This window comes from Lissotriton helveticus, chromosome 7 (genome assembly GCF_964261635.1).
Source record: "Lissotriton helveticus chromosome 7, aLisHel1.1, whole genome shotgun sequence".
Classification (NCBI taxonomy): domain Eukaryota; kingdom Metazoa; phylum Chordata; class Amphibia; order Caudata; family Salamandridae; genus Lissotriton; species Lissotriton helveticus.
In genome coordinates, this window is record NC_136068.1 from 1139935788 (window position 1) to 1139963529 (window position 27742).

Consider the following 27742-nt stretch of genomic DNA (forward strand, 5'->3'; position numbering starts at 1 on the left):
AACAAAGAAGAGAATCCACAAATGGTTGAATGGTTAAAAGATATCGATGCGCTCAATGGAAACCTCACCTTGGCTAACTCTGTTAAATCACTAGGCATCACGCTAGATACCAAACTCGACCTGAACAAACACATTAAGATCTCGGCAAAGAGTGCTTTCCTTAACTTGAAACTACTAAACAAAATTAAACTGTACATTCCACCCAAAGACCTCAAACAAGCCACTCAAGCATTGGTGCTGTCTCGATTGGACTTTGGAAATGCTATCCTCTCGGGAATAGCCAAAACTCACCTTGCTCCCCTGAAAACAACCCTCAATGCGGCCGCCAGAATTGTCACTGGAATAAAGAAATTTGATCACATCTCTCCAGCACTAAAAGAACTCAAGTGGCTACCAATTGAAATGCGGGCGAACTTTAGAACAGCTTGCCTCACTCACAAAGCCCTTCACACAGGCAAACCCGAATATCTGGCGTCCAAACTCAGAAAAGCGGGACAAAACAGGACTCTCAGACGCTCTAATACTCTACTCCTTATCCAGCTAAAAGCACGAAAACAAAAAACTGCGGCCAGATCCTTTGCCGGAAATGCGCCCAAAATTTGGAACTCCATCCCCCCCACATCAGAACTATTCCTTCCTTCCCCAAATTCAAAAGCCAGCTCAAAATCATTTTCCTCGACCGCTCCCTATCGAACAGATAGGAGTAGCTCGGAGTTCTAAACGTCACTGCTGCTCTCGTCGAGGTGGTTATCAAGACTCTGTATTTTGAACTCGTCGCTATCCTCTCTTACGATTTGTACCCTGAGTATATTGCTTACTGTTCTATGTTTGCCTTATTTTGCACTGCTCTGTACTTGTGAAGCGCTCCGATACCTTTCGCTCAGGCAAGTGCTATATAAAACTTCCTAAATAAATAAATAAATAATAAATAAATTTATAGCAAATATCTGCCTATTTTCAGGAAAATCAGAAGAATATCTAGCAAACCTGTTGCAGACAATCTCACGCAGTGCGAGATAAAACCCCAGGCCATCCCAGCTGCTGATCTCTTCCTCCCACTTATTTGCAAACCTCATTGCTTTCTCAGGAACTGCTATTGACCACATAACCTGCGCAGACATGCCAAAGGAAGAGCTTGACGGGGTTGGTGCTAAATAATGAAAAGAGACTCTGAACTCAATAAAAATGTTTTGCAACAAAATAGTTTTATTAAAGCAGTGCACTACAATACTGATCTCAATTTACCTCTTGCATCATGATACACAAAAACTACAAACATAATACAATCTCCTTAATACTTGTGCTTTCACGCGAAGGTGATTGGAGAATCATCAACCCACCGTTGTTGCACCCATAGTGTGACTGTGAACTGATTAGCCCTACCTCTAACATATGATGATCACATCACCAGAGATAGTAACCTCTTCAATAACAGGAGGGTCAATGTTAATCGTAGGTTTAGGGTCATCTACAAAGCCTATATATATATATATATATATATATATATAAACAACAAGAGAGAAAGGGCTATAGTAAATACTCTCCCGCCCCTAGGGATAAACAATCGTAAACAACTAGAGAGTATTATTAACAAAAAATAGTAAGAAACTCCGTCGAAGGAAGGTTCCTTTTTCATCTTGGTATTTTCACTATCTTACTGTGACACAGCTAATATGTTTGCATGGAGCACTGATTTGTGTTGGAGGCTGTTCTGCCTGACTACTCCTTCGACGGAGTTTCTTACTATTTTTTGTTAAAAATACTCTCTAGTTGTTTACGATCATCTACAAAGCCTACCACAATGTCTAATTTACATATACACATTCCCTACCTTTCTATCAGTCATCAGCCTTCAAGGCATTTGCAGTGGGCTCTCACTAAGCATTCTGTTTTCAGCCAAACTTAAGCTCAAAACTATAATCTATTGTATAGTCATAGAATATTGCAACATTGAGTCTGTATAAGTGTGTGGAAATGTGATTAATATATTACAAAGAATGTGAGTTATAAAACCGCTTTGGTTCATTCCAATACCAAAATGTACATCATAATCATACACAAAGATTTTAGAAGGTACCGAGACCTCGATCTCCTGACTGCCCCTCCTCCACAACATTCGGTAGCATCCCCGTAGTGGGAAAGGCTTCTTTAGAGGCTCTGTACAGAGACTTCAACTATCTCGAAGAAGTCCTGTAAGTAATATCCCTTACAATATACACAAAACAATGGATGTACACCTTAGTCAGTTGCTCTTTCCAAAGAAAGGCGCCTCTAAGAAGGCGTTCCAAAGATTTTGAATCTAAAATGATCCTGCTTCCAAATACTTTTAACGATTTCAGCAATTGAAAATGAGGCACACGTTTTTAAAAGGAAATGCATCGTTTGTGTTTGCAACAGGCAAGTACCACTGTGATGATCTCCTGCCTCTGTGGATAAAGAGCGGACATTTTTCATAAGTTTTTTTGGAACGAAAGATCCAGCGCCTTGATGGGTGACTGTAGAGACTCGTCCATCATTCTTTCGATAAATCTTGACAGTAGGTAAGAAGTGGTCTATTGGTTCATCAACAATGCACGGGAGAGCAAAGCAAACCGCAAATTGGTACAAATCATAACTGGCAGGATATTTCCTGCCAATTTTCCAAATTGCAGAGTCAGGAACCAGATGTACTTGATAACCTGAGTCTAAGCCATTGTGTCCATAGAGAGGTTTTCGGAGAGGGAAGTTGCAAAGCCAGGGGGCCTCATTTATGAGGCTGTGCGTCACTTTTACGCACCAGTGGAGTAAAAAATGCACCTTGTTGCGCCATATTTACAAAGTGACGCATCTAGGTAGATGCGTCCCTTTGTAAACCCCTGCGCCGCCTTTGACACTGTCTCGCATGGGATTCTTCTGCAGCGCCTCGAGGAGGCAGGTGTGACTGGCACTGCACTCCAGTGGTTCCGATCGTTTCTGGCGGACCGTTCCTTCTGTGTGGCTGCCCCGCCCCACCAGTCCAAATTTCATCCTCTGACGCTTGGGGTTCCGCAGGGTTCCTCGCTGAGTCCCACGTTGTTCAATCTTTACGTGAGGTCGCTGGCTGAGGTCGTAAAGCTCTGCGGTATGACCATGGTGTCATACGCAGATGATACTCAGCTAGCGGTCACGATCAGCGGGGACTCTGGGGTGGAGGCCCCAAGATTCCGGGACGGACTTCGGGCGGTGGCCAGTTGGATGACGTCCAACTGTCTCCAACTGAATGCCAAAAAAACAGAGATTATGGTCTTTGGTAAACGGACGGAACTCTGGGGCGATACTTGGTGGCCCCCTGAGTTGGGTCCCACCCCCACTCCGGTCTCCGAGATTAAAAATCTGGGGGTGTGGCTGGACCCGACCCTCAGTTTTGTAGGCCACACCAAAAGGATGGCGGCTTGCTGCTTTGGCATTCTGCGTAATCTGAGACCTGCACTCAAATTTTTTGATGCCGCAACCCGTCAACTCGTGGTTCAGGCGACGGTATTGTCTCGGCTGGATTATGCCAGCTCCCTTTTCATAGGGTTAAATCAGGCCGAGCTTACCCGTCTCCAACGAGTGCAAAACGCAGCAGCCAGAGCAGTTGTAGGCCTCCCTAGGTTTTGCTCTGTCTCTCACACCCTGCGTGCTCTCCACTGGCTGCCTGTCAGACAGCGGATTCACTTCAAGGTGCTCTGTATGTCCTTTAAGATCTTAAAAGGCCCCTCTGCTCTGATACTGCATAACCTTGTGTGCCCCTATATCCCTGGCCGCTCTCTTTGTTCCTCGGACCGCGAATTAGCAGCAGCCCCTCGTTTCAAACGTAGTCGAGCTGGGGGATGTTCTTTTCGGGTGCGAGCAGCCGCTTTGTGGAATGCACTCCCTTTTGAAATCCGGACCCTGGTTGACCTGCTCTCCTTTCGCAGGGCTGTTAAGACTTTTCTGTTTCCGTAGCCCTTTTAACTAAAATGTTAAACCTTCCACTCTTTGGTTATGTTGTGTGGCTGCCTTGTCGGGCGCCGGGACGCTCCTTCGCTGGAGCAGCTGTGCGCATAATAAATGCCAGTAGCATAACATACCTGCGCCAGGTATAATGTATGCAAGGGGGGCGTTTTGACGCAAGAAAGGGTCATGGAAGTGACGCAGTGAAATCTATAAGATTTCATTGCGCCATTTCTTGCCCACTAATGCGTCAAAATCTTACGCCTGCGTCATGGCAGGCGTAAGACTGACGCAAGCACTAACAACATGGGACTTGCCCGTGTGAAAGTACACATTGCTGGAGTTGCGTCACTTTTGTGACACACTCCAGCAATGCGTCACTTTTGCTCCTACAGATACATCAGAAATACTGACGTATCTGTAACTCCTTGCGACATGATGCATCATATTATAAATATGACGCATCAATCATGACTCAAGGAGTGCGCACTGAGAAGTGACGCATCGCTGCTTTCACACAGCGATGCGTCATTTCTCATAAATGAGGCCCCTTGTCTCTGTGTCGCAAAATGTCTGGCACTATCAGATATGCAGCCTGTCAGGGCCAGTTGTGAAGTTTTGATGGCATTTCAAGTACACTTTCAACCTCGAATATCTTTATCATCAAACATCACACAATGGATATTTGGGAATTAAATTGAAATTACACGTGGATTTGACAGTACATTTTTACACGCATCATTTCCTAATATTTATGTTGTTGGCCCCCGTGTTTGCTTCTCAGGCTGCCACGAACCTTTCTACAAGTGTAAATAATGTACCTGAGTTATTCACGCTGATTTGAAGAGGAAACCTTTATGCTATTTTCAATAAGATGCAGCTGGGCAACCCATATGTCCCTGTGTGAGAACATGTTTCCTCTGCAGGATATTAGAAACGTAAATTCAAGTGAAAAACCTCTGTGCAACTAGCAAATTGTTGTTGCCAGTGAATTAATTAGCTGCCTAATACCCTATGCTGCGCTTGCCTATTTTAGAGTGACATGACATGGTTCATTAACAGTTAGTGGATTTAATAAGGAAGGGGATCTGGAAAAGGGGTGTGGCCGAAGAAGCTCAACTAGGCATAATGTACCAGAGGTGTGGCTCATGTAATTATGAGTGTGCATAAAACGTGTGAAGTGGACTTCTGTGCTTGAGCACAGCATGCCATTTGGCCAGTATTTGGATGGCTCTGACTATGTTTTATGTAGGTGCGTCCAAATACACCGCACCACTTCAAACACATACACGCAAAGTATGGCAGATCTATTGTCTTTGCAATTGTTTGCTAGTACTGCTTTTTAATTCATATCAAATAAATGAATAATAACTTCAGTTTTTCATTTCACTTTGCTTAACTTTGCAATCTACCTCTATGCAGTAGGCATTCACGCAATTTCACTCTACACATCCCTCACAAGTTTTCCCTATTTAGTGTCTTACACTTATCTCCTTAGTCTCCAACTCTGTTTTTTCACACTCATCTTCTACATACTTTCATTCCACTCATGTTTTTTCTTTTTTAGATTCTGGGGTTTGACAGCACAACTGTATTGATATACACTGCTAACAAAAACATAGAGTTGGATGTGGGTCACCTGATTCAACCATTGGCTTTTAGCGACCAGCCTCGTTCAGCCATTTGCTTGAGAATGTATCCTTTAAATCCTGCTTCATACCAGTGGTGTATTCGCCTCCCACTTAATGATATTCGTTTTGTGAGTGTATCTTTCTGCCTCCACTGAAGCGTTTGCCTTTAAAAACATGTTTACAGTTACAGAGCCCTCAGTCCTCGCCTGCCAGCTCCCTTCCATACGCATTATTCTGATGTGCTAATACTGCATGTGGCTTCACCAATGCTTGTTCTCCATGGCATTATCTCTCTCTCTCACTCTCTCTCTCTTTTTCTCTCTCTCTCTCTCTCTCTCTCTCACACACACACCCACACAGACACACACACACACACACCCTCACCTCTTTGTCCCCCTATCTTTTGTGGTTATCTCTTACTTCGCTGCTACTTTCTAGTTCTCTTTTACTTTGGCACTCTTACTCTGACTTTTGCTGAGCGGCTCCTTCACACACTTTCCCATAGAAGCAAAGTTACTATTGCCAATATGTGCCATCGTTCTACACAGATGCCAATGAATGGACAAGCATGTAGTCTCAACATCTTAATGACTCAGTGGTACACTCTGTGAGAAACACGTTCTCCTTTCACCCTCAACACGTGGACAGACAATCATGCCAGATAGCAAACACCAATCCACAAACTGAACTCACCAAGACACTTAGGGCTTAATTACGAGTCTGGGGGTCCCAACTGCCCCATTACAATAGGGGCAGTCGTACCGCCATTGCCCCGCGGCAGCTGCAGGGAACAGCATTTTTCTGGTAGTGTTGTGGCAGTCAGGAGGCAGCACTATGCTTGGCTGAACCGCCGCGATCCTACCAAGCATATTACAATTTTCCTCTCCGCTATGGTTTTCATGGTGGTTCCACTGCCATGAAAACTGTGGGGGAGAGGAAACGTAGGGCCCCCTTGTGCCTCTGTGCCATGTGGATGCAGACAGGGGGGCGCACCAGTTCCTGCACTGCATGGACTTTGCAGTCCATGACATGCAGGAACTCTTTTTGGCGTTCCCATTGTGGTGCCATTTTCAGGGCATGCCATGGGAAAGTCAAAACAAAATCCCGCCAGATATGAGTTACACTCATAATCTGGCGGGTGGTCTGGCCACAGCTTTGGCGGTGGGGCGGCGGGGTGGACCCGGCGCCTGACCGCCAAAGTCATAACCAGGCCCTTAGAGGCAACTAAGTTTACAGTATGCATTATATAAGAATCATATGTTGAATGAAACACAAAACTACAGAAACATCTCAGATGAGAAAATACTCGTAGGAAACAGGGGCACATATTTGCAACAAAAACTAAAACCTGCGAACTGTATTACTGACTGCACCACTCCCTTGAATTACCTTAAGGTTTCTTTGACCCTTATTTTAATGATTGGTGTACAGCCTCCTTGGGTTTTTACAGCTTTTTAATTTTACCAAACTGTTCCTTTTCCTTTTCAAAACCCAAAATCTCAAAGCCTGAGATATCCAGACTTGAAGTGTGCCTGTTTTGTGTGCACCAGATTTTGCCTGTCAAAAATTGTGCAGGCAAAAGCCTGCAATGTGCGCAATCATCATAGCAGTTACAATGTTACAATCCTCATTTGGGTGCAAACATAGGTTAGCACCCACACCCAGATTCTTGACTCATTTGTTACGAGGTCCTATGCAATATTAAGAAACCTTGTGATCTTAATGATAAATACTGGAGGTCAGATACGAGAGCAGATACAATGATTTCTAAACCAACACATCGCTTCGCAAAGTAAGAAAACAGTGATTAGAGTCTGTGTTTGCTGGTTGAAGCCGCCAATCTGGCCCCCTTTCAAGTTGTCCAAGCACAGGTGCAAAACGCTGAGCTAGACCTGGACTTGTAGCTCACATTTCTTTCCAATTTAGCAGACGCTTTTTTTTATTAAGGTAAAACATTTATATTGTGCGTAACTCTAGTGGCTTTGGCATCTGAGAAAATTGATTGCATTTCTCCACTAGGTATTCTTTTCATGCTTGAACCTGGATAGCACGTGAATGGTAAATATGTCTCGAGAAAATGGTGATAAATAACACAACTGACAAAATGGTGTTTGGCAGTCGTGTAGCAGGGCAAGCAAGAGCTTGCAGTGATGTTGCAAAGCAGTCTGTGAACGTAAAAGGAAAATAGAAGGGCGGTGGTGCATAATGTATGCCATTTGCCCTTGGAGCACGGGTGGATCTCTGTTACACAAACTACTTATGCAAGCAGTTTTCTTATTAATGAGTCAGTACATACTTGGATTTGCAAAAGCACATGGGGAAACATTTTAAGACAATACAAGTTAACAATATTCAGTCTGAAAAAAATGGTAGTATAAGTACAATGTGTAATTAAATACTTTTAAGGTACCCAGCCCGAAAAGCGTCACATGGCTCACAAGTCAGGTCAGACAGCTCAAGTTAATACAGCAGGACAATGTGTCTTTCTTCAAGGCTCCAAACAAAAGAACCGAGCGTCTGGGAGTGCTTTTGTGGCATTGTTAGGCGACTCTTTCATTGGTAGACTTGCTTGGCTGTCTTTTGGTTGCTGAGTGCATGTGGATTCCCAATCAAGAATTCTCATTGCCTGGACCGGTGGAGCGGATCACCGCTTGCCCCTGTTGACTGTCATCAAATGGTGAGACTGCTGGTTGGATAGGAAAGTGATGCTGAAAGTTACAGCAGGAAAGGTCACAGAGGCAAACACCTATCAGAAATTGCTTGAGTTGTCAGCAGGCAAGTCTCATCTGGTCAAATGTAAGCTCTTTAATTGACTTTGTGAATAAGCAGAAACAGGTAAGATGAAGGAATATATTGTAGTAGCAGCTTCTCGGTTAGCAAACTCTCTTCTACAATATCTTCTTCTAAGCATTTGAAGCGCTTAAGCACGAGTATTTGAAAGTAGTCTACAGTCAAGCTCTTCAATCAGTTGCCACTGCGATGGGTGTTGAAGGAGGCCTGGTTGGATTTCAACACCCTTATGCACGCAATAAACATATTGTTTATAACCGAGTCTGTCACTACAAGACCAGTGGTGTCCTGGTGCAAATGGCAGATTCATTAACTGACAACTCATTACGTAATTGAACCTTCAGTTTTTGCTCTTAACAAGTGTCTAATCTACAACTACCATACAAAAAGAGAGGCGGGTGGGAGTAAAGATGGACACAATCATGCACTTCAGAGTACAATTATTATTCTAGACATGTCATGAAAGGATTAGTAGAAAAGAAGTATGTGAACAAAGGGTCTGCAAGGATGGAGAGGCGATAAGCTAAGTTGTGCTGGTGTCTGTAGTGGTTGATCTAAAGGTCTCTTCTGCAAAACAGTACCACGTGACTGAGAAGGTGAACGAACATTCGCTGCACATTCTTCAGTTGTTAAGACACATTGTGCTGGGATGCCCTGCACATTGAACAAGCAGAAAATGACTACAGAGACAAAAGCCCAGAATCAGAAACCAATGTTGCAAGGGTAAACTTGTTTCCAGTCTTGTAGTTGTGGGCATTGGTTTTACAGCTAGTTAAGCATGTACTCTCATCAAGGCAGCCCTGCTCACGGGTGAAAGCTTAACCAAGCAGACTGTGGAGGAAAAATATGGGAACTGCGAGGAGGAGTGTAACGAGGCAGGGTTAACAAGTGGGAGGAGGGAGCCAAAAGGCAGCTTAAAGAAGAAAATAATATGTCAATATTTTGTTGCTCTTTAACCTAAAGGTAACTGTATATCAAATGTAATGCACGCAGCCTAATGGAAAATGCCACACATCTTATGTTAAACTTAAAATGCATTTATGTTTAATCCGTGCATTGCCACAGGGTCACATATCAGGTGATGGCAGCTGCCAGGTGTTCCTTTCTAACTTAGGTCTTTCTTTTCCTGTTGCTACAGATGGGACTTTGTCAACCGCGACCTCCTGTGATCTTCACAGCTTGGTTTGGCAAATCCAGCTGCTAGTCATTACAGTCTCACAAGTGGGCATTTTAAGCCACGTCTAATACATGCTCCACAAACTGTATCACTTGCCCTGCTGTCAGACTTGATGCAACAGTGCATAGTGGGAGCCAGGGAGACATGCTTCACGAGAACTCCAGTTTAGCCTACCCTGACACATGTAAATGGTTCTACAGCAGCCCAGCCCCTGCTGCTGTCTCCCTCCAGCCCTAAACTCTCCCTCTCTTCAGACTATTGGGCAGTATCACTGTTTTATGGAGTCAAGCTGGATAACATTCTAGCAGATTAATCACCAGGTTGATGTTCGATAGATTAGCTAGAATAAAGGATAGAATTTGGCGAGTTTAGAAGAACTGAGTTGTAGCCAACATCACAGGTATAGGAAACACATAGTAGAAGATGCTGTACCAATGTGCAAAAAGATTTGAAAGACTGCCTTTTCTCATAGTCTTTTGAAAAGGTGTGAGTTTATTTTCTAACCGCATCATTCCTCAGCCCACTTTGCCACCCTGAGTTGTCCCGCCATCAATGCAGCCCTTGAGCACACGCCATAATGTACTTTTTGGTCCCTGAGAAAATGTTTGTGAGCACACATGTATTAGACAGAGATGACGGTCAGGCTGGCTTTGCAGACATATATGTACCTGCACTGTATAGTGGTTCTCTTCCTTTTACACTTTACATTCACGTCCTGTTTTGACTTTGAAAAAAAGAAAATTAACACGAGGCACCCATACTTTGCATTATGTTACCACTTCGATATGCCTCATTTCCAAAGGAATTCATTACTGGACCTGCCTTGAAGAGGATTTCCCGACAGAACCAGTGCAAGTGCTATACATGGTTTGCAAAATGTCTTAAAATGTAGTTGCAACACTCATTCTTCTGTAACAAGGTTCCCCTGTTGGTCATTTGGGCTGAAAGTTAATCGATCATCCAGTAAAACCTATGTCTTAGTTATTGATACTGTTATGCTCATTTTTTCGGTGAGTTTTTTTTTAGCTGTATAGTGCTATATGTGAAGGTTAATAACAAATAAGGCAGCAAATTAAACGTTTTTGGTGTTTAATAAAAAATGTGAGCCTCGGATCTTCTGACTAGGTCTGTGAGCTCAATGTAGCGGGACTCAAGCTCGTAAGGCCTTCATCAGAGGATAATTCTCTGGTACTTTGCTTGCTGTGAAGCACTTGTGCTTTCGACTGTGTTACATTTCCTGGCCTTCCAGGTGCGTCTGCAGGTTCATTATCTGATTGGATAGCAGCTTGTTCTCTCCTTTGAGATGGGCGATTGTCAGCTCGACTGTACTCTTGTTCATTAAAGTCAAGTTGCTTGGCACTGCAAAAAGGAGCATAGTATTCGGTCATCTCTTCAAACTGGGTTCCATCCACTTTGTAGTATTTCTTCTTCACCTGCAAGATTTCATTGAATCTAAAACCCCAATAAATTTCTCGGGGTAAGTAGGATGTTCTGGACTGGTGTGATGTTCCAGTTGAGTCTCCAGTGTAGACAAAAGTGACCAAAACCTCAAAGCAGCCTGTAGCCAGAGCTTTCCTGTCCATGCTATATAACGGACTTTCACGGTCTATTTTATGCACAACAGTCACTGGTGCCACTAGAATGACCTTATCATTGAGTAGCTTAAGGTCCTTGTACTCCATTGCAATTCTCTTCGTATGATCTTCCTTGTACCGGAGAAGTTGGGCTCTTACAGTTCCTTCCACTACATGGTTTGATCGAAAATCCCCAATGCGCCACATGAGACAAAGCTTACCATCCCTGATGCTCACAATAGCATAGTAACTGAAGCGTATCGTTTGTGCTCTCTTCCGGGCCGTAGCCATTTTAGCCATTGCCGCCCCAATGATAAAAGTATCGATGATGCAACTTAAAACAGATTGGAGAGTGACTAAGATGATTGCAGCCGAACACTCTTCTGTCACACAGCGGTTACCATAGCCAATTGTGGTTTGTGTTTCAAGAGAGAATAAAAATGCTCCACTGAATGTACGGACATTGTCTACACAAGGTACACTGTCTTCCCGGTTTAAGTCACCATGCTGCAGAGCAATGATCCAGAAAACGAAACCGAAGATCAACCAGGACAAAATGTACGATAAAGAGAAAATGACAAGCATGTGCCGCCATTTTATGTCCACCAGTGTAGTGAAAATGTCAGCCACATAACTCTCCCATTCTCCAAAGATATGCTTGAAGTACACATTGCAGCTCCCATCCTTTTGAAGGAATCGCTTCTGAAATGTTCGTCTGGATACTGTGCTTTCATAATCGGTACTGTAACCATAGGTACTAATGCTTCTGTTCATCATGATACCGCCCACCCTGGAGCGTGTCAGGAAGGCTTTGCGTCAGCGAATATTAGGATGAGTCTTCCTGCTTTAAAAAAACCTAAAGAAAAAATGTTAAAGAGTGTTTAATCGTTTGATATTGATGCATTATTAGAAAGTTTAAATTGTAATGAACACATGTGCAGGAAAAATCAGTTTTCAAAATTGAGGACATTGACATAATTAGAGAACATGCGATAGTACAAGGACGATGCAAATGGGCTGATGACATAATAAGCTGATCTCTTGTTTGTCAAGTAGATTTCCGGATTATAAACAATCACTTCGAGAGGAAAACAGCTCAAAGCATGCATGCATCTTTTCTAGCAACTTAAGCTCATTGACTAGATGTCACCTGAGATATTTCTTACTGTTAATGCCCAGGAAAGTGATTACATGAATACCTTTCAGCGAATGTATGACTTATGCAATATCGGACTGATATAACCGTTGTAATTTGGGAGTCATTAGCTGCGTTAGAATTCCTTGGAGTCTATAAATGAAGAAAACGTAAAGCCTTTTTTGTGAACAATGGGGTAATTTACAGGTGGATGGAAGCATTAGGCCCATGATGGAAAAGTGTTAGGCCCATAATATGTTAGGCCATAATGGAAAAGTGTTTCCAAAGATTGTGGGTATGCTCCATGACCTGCACATCTATTTATATCTGTGTTCAATTAGTCTCACCCGTGTCCATTGAAGCCACAATATTTTAGGGTGCTTTCAGAGTGTCACAATACCCACCCACCAGGGTATAAATCCACTAGGACTGAAGCCAGCCTAGAACAATGTCCAACACAAAAACTGAAGCACACCAAATGATCCTCTCTTTCATCCACATTTAATAATCTGCGGTTCGACCAGTCAAAAATGAGTGTCCTTTGGAACAATTCCACAACAATTGTCGAATCAGGTCCCTTTTGATTAATTTATTCCATTTCAATATAGCTGACGTACGTTTCGCCCTCGCCCCCCACCCCCCGAACCCCCACCGCCGCTTTCTCAAGGCTTGGATTTAATAGATTGAGTTCATTTCCCTATCTCAAATCGCAATATTCCAGTTATGTGCTGTCAATTACGAATGTTCCAGTAAAAGCAGTGAAATATGAACCTGATAGGTGGTAGTATAAATTCCTTTGGTAAGCCACGTTATATTCGTCATGCAGTGTGGAGTAATCTTTTCTCTTCCACAAGTAATGGACCCTGATAAGTCCTCTTTTTGTGAAAGGCAATCCGTCCACCTCGTAACCGCCAGCAGTGGATGAAAGAGATGATCATTTGGTGTGCTAAGTGTTTGTGTTGGACATAATGGAAAAGTGTTAGGCCCATTATGGAAAAGCCTCAGATCACTCTGCCATCAGAAACCTGTGGACAGTGAGCAATGGGTCTGCTAGCTCACAGAGGTGGTGGTCCCACCGTTTTAGGGCAGGCCACCTAACAGATTGCCCTGGTAGGGAAATCAAGCAATGGCCACACATAGAGAATTCTGTGTTTGAAGGTCATTATTATTTTGTGTTTCGGAAAACTCTGATAAATGTAACATAGAATTAAAAAAAAAACATGCAGTCTGATTCGGTATTGAGCTGTTACAAAATATATCTACTACGGCATCTAATGTATTTTTGTCATAGAAAAATTCCTATGAGTAAAAGCCGATTTCTAATTGTGGTCTTGGCCACCGTAAGTTCTACCAGGGTCTAAATGACTTGTCCCAAAATATTGATAATTCTATAATGACCTACAGAATAAATGTTCTCTTGCAGCTTAATTGTAAATGTTACAGTTGCCAACCTCAGTAGTAATTGTTACTATTGCCAAACTCAAAACAATTTCCCCAACTCATTTTCTTGTCATTCTTATCTTCAACCATGCGAGTCCAACAATGTTCTCCAGTAGGTGCTCCACTCATCAAACTATCTTACTATAGGATTTTTCTGAATGTTGATCCAGCAAAAATAGGCCAATGAAGGCTAGAGGACAAATATAATATAAAAAACAAACTATAAGAGACAAAATTACTACCAATACCAAATGGAGTTTTTAGGTGAGAATTGTAGGCAGGAAGTTATTATAACTCCATAGTAGCATCATACAGACAACAAACAACGTGTGTGTACTGATTGTTTTTCGATAGTCCAAAAGAGAATGAGATAATCACATGCGATATATATATATAGTGATTTGCATCATACGTCCTGTTTTAGATGGATCCTTAACATCAATCACACGTTTTTCATGACTAAATCAAATTTCACTTCTGAAATAATGAACGCTATTCCTTTGCAATCACCTTTTGTCCTTACATTGTATTACCTGATAAAGCTGTTATAGATTTTTTACCTCATCCATAATCTGCATATTGCTAACCACTCACTCTTCTTGTTCTCCCTCTTTGTATACCTGGAAAATAAATGTGATCATGGCTTACTCTTCATTTACTGATTATCTTGACAATGTTGTTATTCGGACATTTATCTCCACTGTCTATGGGTGACTGTTTGTCTTCAAGTAATGTCACAGTCGCACCTTTTTCATGATCCTCAAGGGGACCTATCCACACCGGGATTGTCCAGAGACTCTTGCTGTGATCCCCTGGCTATTGCAAACCCTAGGCATAATCTAACTTCAACACGATCCAACCGCTGCTTTTACTGTCAAACCTCAGACTATGATGGGACCCTCACATGATATCTCCTTACTGAAGAATTCCATCAGCCTCCTGTGATACACTCACACCGTGGCCCTCATAGGGTGGTCCACTCAGACCAGCACCTTCCTCAAGTCTTTAACACTCTTTGACAGGCTTCAACCCTCTTTAGTCAAGTTACACAACAGGTCTAAATGCCCCTCTTTGCCTACTATCTTCTTCAATAGTTCAGTATGAAACCTGTAATAGAGCCACTGGCATTAGCAGCCTGCAAGAGTCCTCAGTCTCAAATGCACAGCAGGGTGTATCTGAAACCCTTTAAAAAAAAGTGCACCTCCACTGGATGGCAGATTCTTCACCAACAAGAACGTTATTTTCTTGAATTTTTTTGTCACAAGCAACCACAATCCGAGGCAGTTCTTCCTTTTTCTTTACAAGCTCCCACCTAGTCCTTCTCTTATCTCTATCCCGCAATCTAAATCAAACTTCAACACAGTCTACAATCGCGGTAATTTTGGAGAATTGGAAGCTAACTTGAAACGATGCCAATTATATACAGGGCTTAGGAAAATGTATGCTAAATTAAAAAAATCATCTTAGATTTACATCTTTTAATCTGCAAATTAAGACTTTGTGCAACAAGCCTGATGTTAGGATATCCTATCCTTGGAATGTTCTCTACTCCTTCGAGGCAATTATGCTGCAGCTTGGATTTCTCAAATGGGGACAACCTTCAAGGATTTGCTTCAGTAAAGTGTTAAACAAAATTCTGAATAAAGTCCTGGAAATAGACAAAATGGCATAATGATCACTGAAGATAAGAATTCCCCTTTTTCTCTTCCTCCTTAGACAATTGCACTGCTCCAAGCTACTAATCTCAAGGCAACAGTAGACTCATTTCCTTCATATTATGGTTTCATGGGCTTTGAATGTACAATTTCTAAACTTTGCCCATTGGACCAGTAACTAATGATGAACACTGAAACTAGGATCCCAATACAAGGTACATTACATAACTGTTCTCTAAATTGCTCCATTCCTCACATTCTCCATATAATCCTCTGTATACTGATTTCAGCTACCTCCCCCGCTCACATTCTGTTGTTCCTGCTTGTTCACAGTACATTTTTGTCATGAATGACATGTAATTATACAAAGTGGTGGAATGGAGTAATTTCCATAATTTTGCCTAAAAAGCATAATGCAAAGGTCCTGAAATTTCAACCTCCTTCTGACATCCAAAGACACTCATTCAACAAAGGTACAACAGGGTACACATACCTATGCATGTCATCATCGAGCACACTTTTCACATCCTAAACTCCAGCTTCACATGCCTTGACCATGCATTGATGGTATCCTAGCCCTCTATATGTTGGGGGCAACATTTTTGTAGCTGTTTGCATAGCGTTGCATGCGACTGGGCTTCCATATAGACTTTTTCCGTGAACTATGGCAACATGCATCCTCACGCGATAGGACATAGAACAGAATTTTTGGTCTGCAGATGTGCAACTAACTAGCTACTAGGGGTATGCACAATTTACGTACATATGGTTTGCTTAATTATGCAAAATTTCAGAAAAATCATGTGAAATTCAAATCTGGCATATTAGTGCTATATTTTATCATGTAAAGCGTTCTCACATTCATCTTGGATGAGAGTACCCATGTTGTGCTAAAAAAGAGCACAAAGCACGAAAGTACTGTGAACAAAAATCAATTGTGTTCTGTATGTTCACAATGATCAAATGCTCCCACATTACTATTTTTACAAAAAGAGACTTGAGATTATGCAATGTGGTGTAATAGCGAATGTTGTACTTGGCCCTCTCTTTAGGGTCATACCCAAAAGACTTTGTCTTCAACCGGTCTGCTTTCAGAATTTCGTTTTTGTTGGCTTTATGACTGTGTGCACTTTACCACTGCTAACCAGTGCTACAGTGCTTGGGCTCCTTCCTTAAAACATGGCAAAACTTGCCTAAACCTGACTGGCACATTTAAGTTCCTTATCAATCGTTAGTAAAGTGTTAAAGCCCATACCCAGGGTCTAAACATTTAATGTTACTTGTGGCCTGCAGCATTTATTGTGCCAACCACCTAAGTAGCCTTTTAAACCATAGCTCAGGCATGCCATTGCAGCCTGAGTGCAGTTTTAAACTGCCAATTTGATCTTCCTAAATATCCCTTTTGCCAGGTCTAAAACTCCCTTTTTAATACATATGTCACTCTAAGATTGGCCCTAAACAGCACCTAGGGGCAGTGCATTTCAAAAGTTGTACATGTGCTTTTAAGTTTTACCCATGTCCTGGTAGTGAAAAACTCCTGAATTCTTGTTCACTACTGTACAGCCTTCTTCTCCCATAGCATAACATTGGGCTGCCTTATTACATCTAATAAGTGATTACCTTTGTTGGGAAATGTTGAAATGTCATGTTTGCTCTCTAATGAATTGTAATTTAAAATCCTCTTTAATGGTAAAGACAGATTTTAATTCTGAAAAGTATACTTTTATAAAATTGTGTTTATCTTGTCCTAACCATTTGGTGAATGTGACCTGTGTCCTGGGTCACATGAATATGACTAGAGTGGCTTTTGACCTTTGTGGATTCATCCCAGTGAGACAAAGTGGGACTAGATGTTGGCAGGATGGCTCATGTGGACTGAGCTGTTCCCTGCCCTACTTATATTTCAGCTCTGCTGCCTCAGCACACACACAAAACTTAACCCTAGCATTTCGTCAACCCAGACCCCTTGGAGTCTGGGCAGGGAGGAAGGGATTTCTGGTATAAAAACAGGCCCTGAGACCCACTTTTCGTTTCACTCTGGACCGGTGAAGAATACTTAGAAGGCTTGTCCTGCACTTCAGAGGACTGCCCTGCTTCTTAAAGCCTGCTTTACACTTCAAAGATCTGCCCTGCTACTGGAGGTGGAGGAATGTCGTGCTGCTTGAACCCAGGACTACCAACATGACTCCAAGGGCTACTTGGCTGGCCTCCTGTTCTGAGATACAAGGACACAAAAAGCTCCAACAACTTGAAACCTACACCTGGACCATGACTGAAGTCAATCAATCAATCAAAGCATTTGTATAGCGCACTACTCACCCGGAGGGTCTCAAGGCGCTAGTGAGTGAGTGAGTCGTGCTTTCCCCCAGTCCTGGATCCCTGGAAGTTGTGCTAAAAGTGCCCAAACAGCCTAAAACAAAAACTTGAGACTTTGGGGCGCTAGAGGGCGCACAAGCGGAATGGCTGCCTAGTCTCGCAGCTCCCGCTCCTTGGGACATTATCCTCCTAATATCCTCTGCCACGGGATCCTTATCAGCCTAAAAACCTGACGTGTTGCTGCGGGGCACCTGTCCCAACACTCGATCCAAATCTGGTGCCGCTGGGGGACTCGGGGCCGGTGTGGTGCCTCCTTGAAATACTGCCGGCAGCTGCCACGGAGCGGAGGAGAGCGTGTGACCGGCCGTGCGGGACTACTTCAGGCCGGGGATTGCCACGAGGGACTGGGCCTCTCCCCCGGACGACTGGCGGACCCCTGGACGGCTCTTCGCCGGCGACCCTGCGGTGGAGGTGAGAGGCGGCCTGCCCGGTGGTGCGAGGACCCCCCCTGCCCCCTCCCCCACTGCTCTAGCCGCTCCTGCTGGGGAAACTCCTGCTACCCTCTGTGAGGAGCGGACGCCGCGCTGCCTGTCTGACCCCCGGGAGGGCGCCGGGCCCGCTTGTTGGGGGACGGCGCGGATCAGTGTGCTGCCCGGCGGGAAGCTGCTACCGCATCTGCTTCGAACCTTGGCCGGCCCTGACTCTCGGCACTGTGCCTGTGATTGGGACGCTGTCCCTCGCTGCTGCACGCCGGCACCGTCCACGTGGGGAGGGCAGGGACTATCATCGCCCCCCACTCGCTCACCTGGCATTCCTTCTCTACACCAGTAACAGTGCCGGGAGGGGTGGACTTATTGCGATCTACTCAAACTGACCACCACATCTGCATGGCATACCCCCGCTAGGGTCCGGCTGCCGCCCTCCTCACGCCCGGCGGGGCCTGCTGCGCCGCCACCCTACACAGCGGCATCGACAGGCTAGGCCTCACCACCATCAGCGCCAAGACTTCGCCGGGCCGCACAGGACCTGCACGGACTCGCCAGTTCCCCGTGCTCTCGCCGCCTGGATCCTTGTTTGCACTGTTGAGACGCTGCCCTGCCTTACTCTCGCTGTGGCCCTGCAGCCTAGTGCTAGTACCCTAGCTGGGCGGCCCGTTGTACCTCTACACCTCACGCTCCTGAGGGGCAGTGCCCTGACGCCATCATGGTGCGTCCAGAGAACCGCCAAACCAAGCTCAGCTTCGAGACTGCGAAGAAGGGCGCGAAATCGTCGCAGCAGTACCCGGACCCTGGCACTTCGTCCCCGAAGGCCACTGCCTCCTCAACTAAGGACGCCGACCTGTCCAGCCTGATACAAGAGATGAGGCAGGGCTTCGCCACTGTTGTGGAGAAAGTCGATGGGGTCACCGCACGGCTGGACGCGCTGGTGCACAAGGTGGACCGTCACGAGGACCGCATCGTGGCTGCGGAGCAACGTATCTCTGATACCTCGGATGTGGCCACGTCTCACACCACTCAATTGTCCAGGATGGACAACCTCCTCCGGATCATAGCGGCAAAGAATGAGGATTTGGAAGCCCGTAGTCGCCGAAACAACATACGGGTCACCAATGTGCCGGAATCCACAGATACGGGCAGAATGGAGCTATATATTGAGCGATTGCTCAAGGGATCCATCGGTGAGGATGCTTTTTCGCCTCAGTTTATCGTTGAGAGGGCGCACCGCTCCTTGGCACCTGTGCCCAAGCCTGGCCTTCCACCGCGCCCCATCATTGCTCGGCTGCTGAACTACCGCGACCGGGACACTGCCCTCCGAGCGGCCCGGTCTCAGGGATCGCTACAGTATAATGGGGTCGCCTTCTCCATCTACCCAGACTTCACGCCAATGGTGCAGGAGGAACGGCGCAAATTCCTCCCGGTGAAGAAAAAGCTACGCGAGGCTCAGATTGACTATGCGCTACTGTACCCTGCCAAGCTGCGAGTCACCCACCAGGGCAAGCAACGGTTCTTCACCAATCCTCAAAAAGTGGAAGACTTTCTCAAATCGCTCCGGAGAGCACGCAGGGAGGACCGAAACTCGGAGAACGATCGTGACCATGTAGACTTGCCCCCGGCGCCACACGAAGATTGATTATCGCTGTTCGCTACATTGCACACCCTTATTGCTTCAGCTTGTGGTTATCTCGAACATTAGCGCACAGACGCGACAGGCCGACTGGACAGTGACCCTGCACGGACTCTTCATTTCTTTACCAACCCGCAGAAGGCCGGGGTTTTTTTGAAATCGATCCGAACAACGCGCTGAGGCGAAAATGTGCCTGCAGAGGACCTGGGGAATGCTGAATTACCCCCTGGACAACAAGATAATTCACTATCTTTGCGTGGTAAATGCACAGTGCCAGCCACAACGGATAACCCTCCGTCAGCGTGTAGAACTTTTTGTGACTGGAGTGCTGTGAGAGAGATTGACCTGCATGGACACTGCACCCCTGTGGTAATGTATGCCAAGGACCACTCCCTTGGCCTTAGTCTCCACCGAGGGTGGTACAGTACTGGAGCTAAGGACCAGGTAGTGGCAGTGCGCACTCTATGCTCTACCCCTACTGGGTGTTCCCCATTACTTGGGTATGTTTTTTGGAGTTGCTTTTGCGGTTGAAAGGGGGGTGGGGGCGGGATTGTGAGGGTGGGATCCATGGCTTCTGGCATGATTGGGATGCTGGGGTGGGTGGGGGGAGGTTGGATTTTACGAGGCTTCTGTTGTTTGGACTGTATTTTCATCTGCTGGACTGGTGTTTCTTTGGGTGGGGGCGGGGCGGCCGGGGCATTGTCATTAGGCCTGATAGGTCACTTTCACATATAGACTTTCTGCACCCATGGCGGTATCGAATACGAATACTAGATTGACATGCTTATCGTGGAATGTCAGGGGACTGAACAATGCTAAAAAATGCAGAAATGTCATTGCCTATCTGAACAGACATCATGTGCAAGTTGTTATGTTGCAGGAGACGCATCTGCCTGCTCAGGGCACTGCCGCTTTTGCGACGAAATGGGCCAGCACCCGTGTTTTTTCCTCTTACTCGACCTATGCCAGAGGGGTTGCGGTGCTTATTGCCCGCGGAGTACCTTTTCATCATCTCGGAGAGGCAAGGGACGGGGAGGGGCGGTATGCTTTACTGTGGGGAAGGGTTGGCCGAGATGTCTATGTATTTGTATCTATGTATGCACCGAATGTTGATACTCCTGCCTTTTTTTCCACATTGTGGGGGAAGATTGTAGCTGTTGGGGCAAGACATGTTATATGGGGTGGTGATTTCAACCTCGCACTAGTGCCCCCCGTGGATAGGGCAGATGGCGTCAGCTCCTATAAGCCCAGGTCCAGGGAGACGCTGGAGGGAATCATGGAAGAGGGTGGTCTCTTGGATGCCTGGAGACATCTACATTCCCAGGGGCGGGAAGGGACACACTTTACCTCTCACACTGGGACATGGGCGCGACTTGACTACTTCCTAGTTAACAGAGAAGCTGCTGCAGAGTTGCTAAGAGTAGAGCACCTACCTAGAACCTTTTCCGATCACTGTCCTGTGTCTATGCAACTCAGCATTCCCGGATGGGACACTCCACGACCTCAGTGGAGACTGCGTCCTGATATACTCTTGGACGCTGTCTTCTGCACTGAATTGGGGGAGGAAATAGCAGATTTCTTCCCTAGAAATAAGGGCTCGGTAGAGTCAGTTGAGCACATCTGGGAAGCTTTTAAGGTCACCATCAGGGGCTTCTGCATCTCCAAAAGTCATGGGGTACTACGTGCTATCCTGCAGTCCATCTCTACACTGGAACGTGAACTGCGGACTCTGGAACACCGCATGATCACGGATTCTGACCCTCACTTACACGCCACCTTTAGAGAGACACTGTCAAAATTCGAGGAAGAGGCGGCCAGGGAGGTGAAATACCGGGGAAAACACTGGGTGGCCCGGAGATATTGCGAGGGGGATAGGCCCGGAAAGGTGCTTGCTACACTCACACGACCACCACGGGTGCACAACACTATACTGGAGCTTATTGATGACACTGGCACGGCTGTCAGGGACCCGGCGGAGATACTGTCCACATTCACAGCACACTACTCTTCACTTTATACTTCTACAGCGCAGGTACACACTTCATATACTGCCTACCTTAACGATGTGGCGCTGTGCTGGCTCAGCGATGGGGACAGGGAGTTTCTTGCGGCTCCCTTCGAGCTGGATGAGATCCGTGAGGCCATCATGACCCTTCAGAATGGCAAGGCGCCGGGGCTCGATGGCTTACCGGCCGAATTTTATAAAACCTATGTTGACATCATGGCACCGGTGCTCAGAGAGGTCTTCACGGAATCACTGGCCGATGGGATACTTCCCTGCTCTATGCGTGAAGTGGCGATCACCTCCCTTCTGAAACCGGATAAACACCCTGCCGCTTGCGATTCGTATCGCCCATTGTCCCTTCTAAACTGCGATGTTAAGATACTGGCCAAAGTCTTAGCTACCCGGTTGTCGCTGCTCATGACCCGGATTGTCCTGCCCGATCAATCTGGCTTCGTGGCAGGAAGATCTACGTCCCATAATCTTCGCACCCTCTTTACCTTGCTTCGCACGGTTCACCCCGACACCCCTGTCGCTGCCGTGTTCCTAGATGCCACTAAGGCATTCGACTCGATCGAGTGGCCATACCTGTTTTCGGTTTTAGCCAGCATGGGTTTCCCCAAATTATTTCTCTCTTGGGTTCGACTTTTGTATACGGACCCGACGGCGAGGGTGCTAATCAATGGCCGCCTGTCACAACCAATTGCACTCACTAGAGGCACCCGTCAGGGATGCCCGCTCTCTCCCCTGCTATTTGCTATCGCGGTCGAACCACTCGCCTGTCGTATACGGCAGTTACACCGAGCGGGGGCAGTGCACTGCCTGCAGCGGCAAATAGATGTCTCCCTCTATGCTGATGATATCACGCTCTACGTTAAACATCCCGAGACGCATCTCAATCCCCTGCTTCGAGAATTCATATTGTTCGGAGGGGTGTCGGGTGTCCACATCAATTGGGCAAAATCGCAGTTTTTCCCCCTCACGGATGCGGTGCATGCCTTCCCTCTCGATTACCCACTGGAGTGGTGTAGTGATGATCTTAGGTATTTGGGAATTCGCATATCTCGCGATAAAGATGAGACGCTCCGTGCCAATTATGGAGTAGCCGTGACCAAATTAACGGCTTCAGTAGACAGATGGATCACGCTACCACTCTCCATGGCGGGCAGAGCCTCACTTATAAAAATGGTGATATTGCCCCGCTTCCTATATCTTTTCCTCAATATCCCCTACTACCCTGGTGCCTTTTTCTTCAGGACGCTCCGTGCGGAGCTGCGCAGACTTTTCTGGGGCGGCAAGTCCCCCCGCTTAAAGTGGTCGACGCTGACCCTTCCCTACGATAGAGGAGGTTTTGACATCCCTAATTTTGAAACTTACTACCAATGTGCGCAGGCACACTTTGCCTACCATTGGATGGCTCCAACTCCTTTCATGCCACACATAGCGGTGGAGGACTGGATCGTGCACCCTATACCACTCAACGGACTGCTACACTGTCCTGAGACGTCCATCACCACTGCGCATACCTCAGTTTCCTGCACATTGGATGCGTGGCGTCGTATCGCTAGACACCTGTCATGTCCGATGCCCTACTCTCCCAAATTACCGCTTACGTATCACCCGCAATTATCTCTCTTGTCGGAACGAGGTTTCCGTCAATTATGTGATAGGCTACCCATCGCCCGCTGGGGCGACCTGTTCCATGAGGGTGGTTTCAAGACTAAGGAACTGTTCTTTAAGGCACAGGAACACACCACCCTTGAACTCTTTTACTATATTCGGCTGCGTGCGGGGATGCGGGACATCTTACCTGACTATCCCAATGAACCTGAGTCCCTTGCGCCACTGCATTTCCTGTTGGGATCACAAGACGGGACCCACTTGGTCTCTGGTCTTTACCGACAAATCCGAAGCGCGGCTCCGGAAACGATCTCAAATGCTCGGCTACGGTGGGCTGCTGAACTTGCCCTCGATATCACCGATGAGCAGTGGAACTACTGTTGCACGCTCACCGCTCGAGTTTCCGCTAGCAGCAGATTGAAAATTATTCACTACAAATTCCTTCAACGGATATACTATACTCCGGCTCGGAAATATAGGTTTGGGCTGGCTGACAGCGACAGATGTGAACGCTGCCATGCCGACCATGCTGATTTCCTACACCTGGCATGGGACTGTCCCCAGGTTGCTCAGTACTGGCAGCTGGTTGTGGAGGCTATCGCGGAGATGGTGGGTGAGACGATGCCCGTCGACCCCTTGATCGCCATCCTCGGATACACAGTGCACCTGCCTAGAGGATGCAGGAAATTTGTTGACACCGCCTTGCTCTTAGCCAAGAGACGGGTGGCTTGTCGCTGGGGCAGAGGAAGGGCGCCCAAATTTAAGGACTGGCTTACGGACTTGACTTATTGTCAAGACCAGCACACTACTTTTGCTGAATTGATACCCCCTTCTTGTAGGCCCAGGGATATTTGGGAACCTCTGGTGCACTACCTGCTCACGCGCTCGGATGACGATGCACGATCGGATGATCTGCCTCCCCCTCCTCAATGCGCTGACGTCCCTCTCGGAACGCAACCTGTCAATACCTCCTGCATAGTCTGACTTTCCTTGTCCCCATGCACTCTCATACCCCTGCGGCGTCCTGAATGACCTGGGCCGCTCTCTCTTGGCCTGACCCACACCCCCCCTCATGATTGGGCATGCGTATCCTATTTTTTCTGCATCCACAACGCGTCTCACACTACTGCTGAGCGACACCCCGTTATAATTCATGCTTCTATGGGATGCACCTTTGCAGACCTCTGCCTCACTGGGTTGCAGTCCTGGACATTAGCTCCCCCATGGGCTGCGGCCTGCCTGACCCGCCTTGCTACACCACCCTTCATTGGACCTTTCACACAGTCTTACACAGCCTCATAGTTGTTACCTCAGTTGGGAAGTTTTGGTTCCTGTTTGACAACAAAAAACAAAAAAAAGGAGAGGGATTTCATCTCTCGACTACAACACCCTGTTCAACTGCTGCTCATCCTTGCTTGTCCTACGCACCGGGCTGCAGAACCAGCGTCTTGTATGCTTTCCTATACGCCGCCGGGCCCCCGGGATGCCGGCTTCTGGGCTGTGTACTGTTCATAATTTTTGCTGCCGGCCTCCGGGTTGTAGGCGGATCGAGCTGTGTACAATACTCTGTTTTCTCCAATAAAGCAGTTTGAACCCCCAAAAAAAAAAAAAAAAAAACTTGAGACTTGAGAAAAATGTAATCCAAAAAGTGTCCAGTGAAGTAAGTGGAGACTGATACCTAATTGCTCACTGAAATACCCAAGGGGCATCTCCAATCAGCCTGACTACGGAGCAGTTCCCCTTTTGTTTTTTTCAGTGAATTGCTAAGTTTTGTAACATTTTATTTCCAAATTATGATGTTCATGTTAGCATTTAAAGAACCTTGGAAATTCACTGAAAAACCAAAGGCTATAGGGACGTTATAGTTAGGAAATGGAAATTAAAAAACCTTTGTAATTCACTGAAAAAAACAGAGGTTACAGGGACGTTATAGTTAGGCTCAGGTTTCACTCACTCAAAGCCAGTGAAAGCCAGCCATAATAGTTAGTGAGCTCACTATAACTCACGCCCCCGCAATGCTCAGTGACATCCACTCAGTCACTGGATGATGTCATCAGTGACATCACTGATGATATCACTCATGACATCTCAAATGACATCACTGATGACATCATCCAGCGACTGAGTGGTTTTAAAACATTTATGTTTGTTAAATATATATACCAAGGTGTATTGATAAATCAGTGGGTGTATGAGTGCCTGTTTGGATGATTCAATGGGTGAGTGACTGACTGTATAAGTGAGTGATTAGGTGGGTCAGTGAATGTATGGGTGAGTTACTGATTGTGTGAATATCTGTATTAGTCTGTCAGTTGGTGTCTAAGTGCAGTACAAGTGTGTGAGTGGGTACATGAGTTTCTGTATGGTTGAGTGATTGGTTGCCTGAGTACCTCTATGGATGTCTGATTGTCTGTGTGGGTGGTGAGGGAGTGTGTGATGCCTGTATGGATGAGTGAGTTGGTGAGTCAGTGGTTGTATGGGTTAGTGAGTGCATGTATGAGAGACTGTTTGGGTGTGTGGGTGTGTGTATGGCTGTGTCGGTGAATGAGTGTATGTGTCAGTGGTACACGGGTGGGTGAGTTAATGGGTATGTGAAAGGCAGTATAGGTGAATGATGTGGTTTGTGAGTGAATGTCAGTGTTAGATAATAAATACCAACAATTAAATAAATTGTATTAAATAATTCTTAATTATTTATTATCTAATTTACTTTCCATCCTATCCCACTACAAACCCAGCTATGTGCTATGACACTTAAATAACTAATTTCATAAAAATTCTTAATAACTTAATATGACAAGCTACATTTTAACCTTTATATAAAATATAAACAATAGTAAGACATAAAATTATGTTATCAATTAAAATTCATTAAAATTGCTATGATATGTGGATTTTTAAAGTGCACGGCTAGCCGTAGGCTACCCACCCCTTGCTAAGATATAGCATTGCTTCAGAACTTGTGGAGAAACACAGGCGGGCTATTAATGTGAATATAGACATTTTTGCCGTTTTCTGAACTGTGATTTGTTATTTAGGAATCTTAATTCTATAGGGAATGTGTTCCAAAGTTTGGGGATGAGATACGATGAGATAGGAAAAGGACCTGGTCTTGTGAATACTAGGTACCTTCAAGAATCAACCCGTAGAGGATCTTAAAGCCATACTGGGGGATTAGGGTGTCAAAAATGCCCTTAACATAGTGGGTCCTTTGGTGCTTAGCTCTCTATGTGCCAGACAGAGGGCCTGTTTATGAATAATGGCAGTCCGACTGCCCGACCGCCATGGCGGCGGTGTCAAGAAGAACGCCCCCCCCACTGCATTATGATGTTCCTAATGGGCTGGTGGGCTGGTGATGGTGTTTCTGATAGCGGAGCCTATTCTTTCATATGTGTCAATGCAAGAGTGTGCTTTTCAACTGCAGTGTACACATATACATGACACATATGGCCAAATACCTGCTACGAGTACTTTCACTTTGCTGGAGTCTAGACCATATGTGCCCAGTCCAATCAATGGGTAAGTAGCATAAAACTGGTTTACCTGGATTTCGGCGCCAGCAGAGAGGTATTTGTCGGGGTCAAGATACTGTTGTGATGGGGAGTCCGGGTGGAAGGTATCCACGTCGGTGACTCAAGGGAGGAAATGGAAATGGGTGAGTATGCACCCTAAATCCTTTGATTCTGCTGACTCAAACAGGCGGTCGCATCGCTACGGTCGGCTTGTCAGAAAGCCAACTCGTAATTTAGATGGTGGTGAAATTTTCTGTACTACCCTATGACAGCTGCTTTTCCCTGAACGCCGAGGAGGTGGTCGGCAAATGGCTGGCAGTGTAAATGATGCTCCAATGGTCTTTTTTATTCAGCAAGCCACCAAATTAATAATACCGTATGCGGATTGCATAGTCAGTGGCGGTGAATCAAACGCCACCCCAAAGCCGGTCCGAAGACCGCCAAACTCATAACCAGGCTCAGAGTGTTTTAAATTGTATCCTATCCTCAATGGGGAGCCAGTGCAGAGAAGCTACAGCACTGTTTTCTGGGGCAAATTTTATGACCTTGCATAGGATCCTTGCTGCCACAATTTGGACAACCTTGATGACATATTTGGCAGAGCCAATGTACAGGGAGTTCCTGTAGTCCAACTGGGAGAGAACAAGGTATTGGACCACAAATATTCTGAACACACACAGGATAATGTCTGAGGGTGCCAAAACAAGTCAACACAAGTATTTTGGCCTGTGTATCAATTGAAAGGGAATTGTCCAGCCACATCCAAGGTCTTTTGATAGAGGGGGAGGGGATGGTTGGATTGCCCAAACATTCTGGCCACTCAATAGGTGGTT

At 45.8% G+C, this 27742-nt stretch overlaps 1 protein-coding gene across 1 annotated transcript; it reads right to left on the reverse strand.

Moving 5' to 3' along the window:
* Positions 1–1184: 1184 nt before the first annotated feature.
* Positions 1185–12072, reverse strand: KCNJ16 (potassium inwardly rectifying channel subfamily J member 16). Its single transcript, XM_078654283.1, has one exon. It carries the CDS (start codon positions 11880–11882, stop codon positions 10653–10655), a length of 1230 nt encoding a protein of 409 aa, XP_078510409.1. The 5' UTR covers positions 11883–12072; the 3' UTR covers positions 1185–10652.
* Between the last annotated feature and the right edge of the window lie 15670 nt (positions 12073–27742).

What these genes read in the sequence shown, in the direction of transcription:
- KCNJ16 (XM_078654283.1), bottom strand. Translation starts at nt 11,882, where the DNA reads ATGATGAACAGAAGCATTAGTACCTATGGTTACAGTACCGATTATGAA.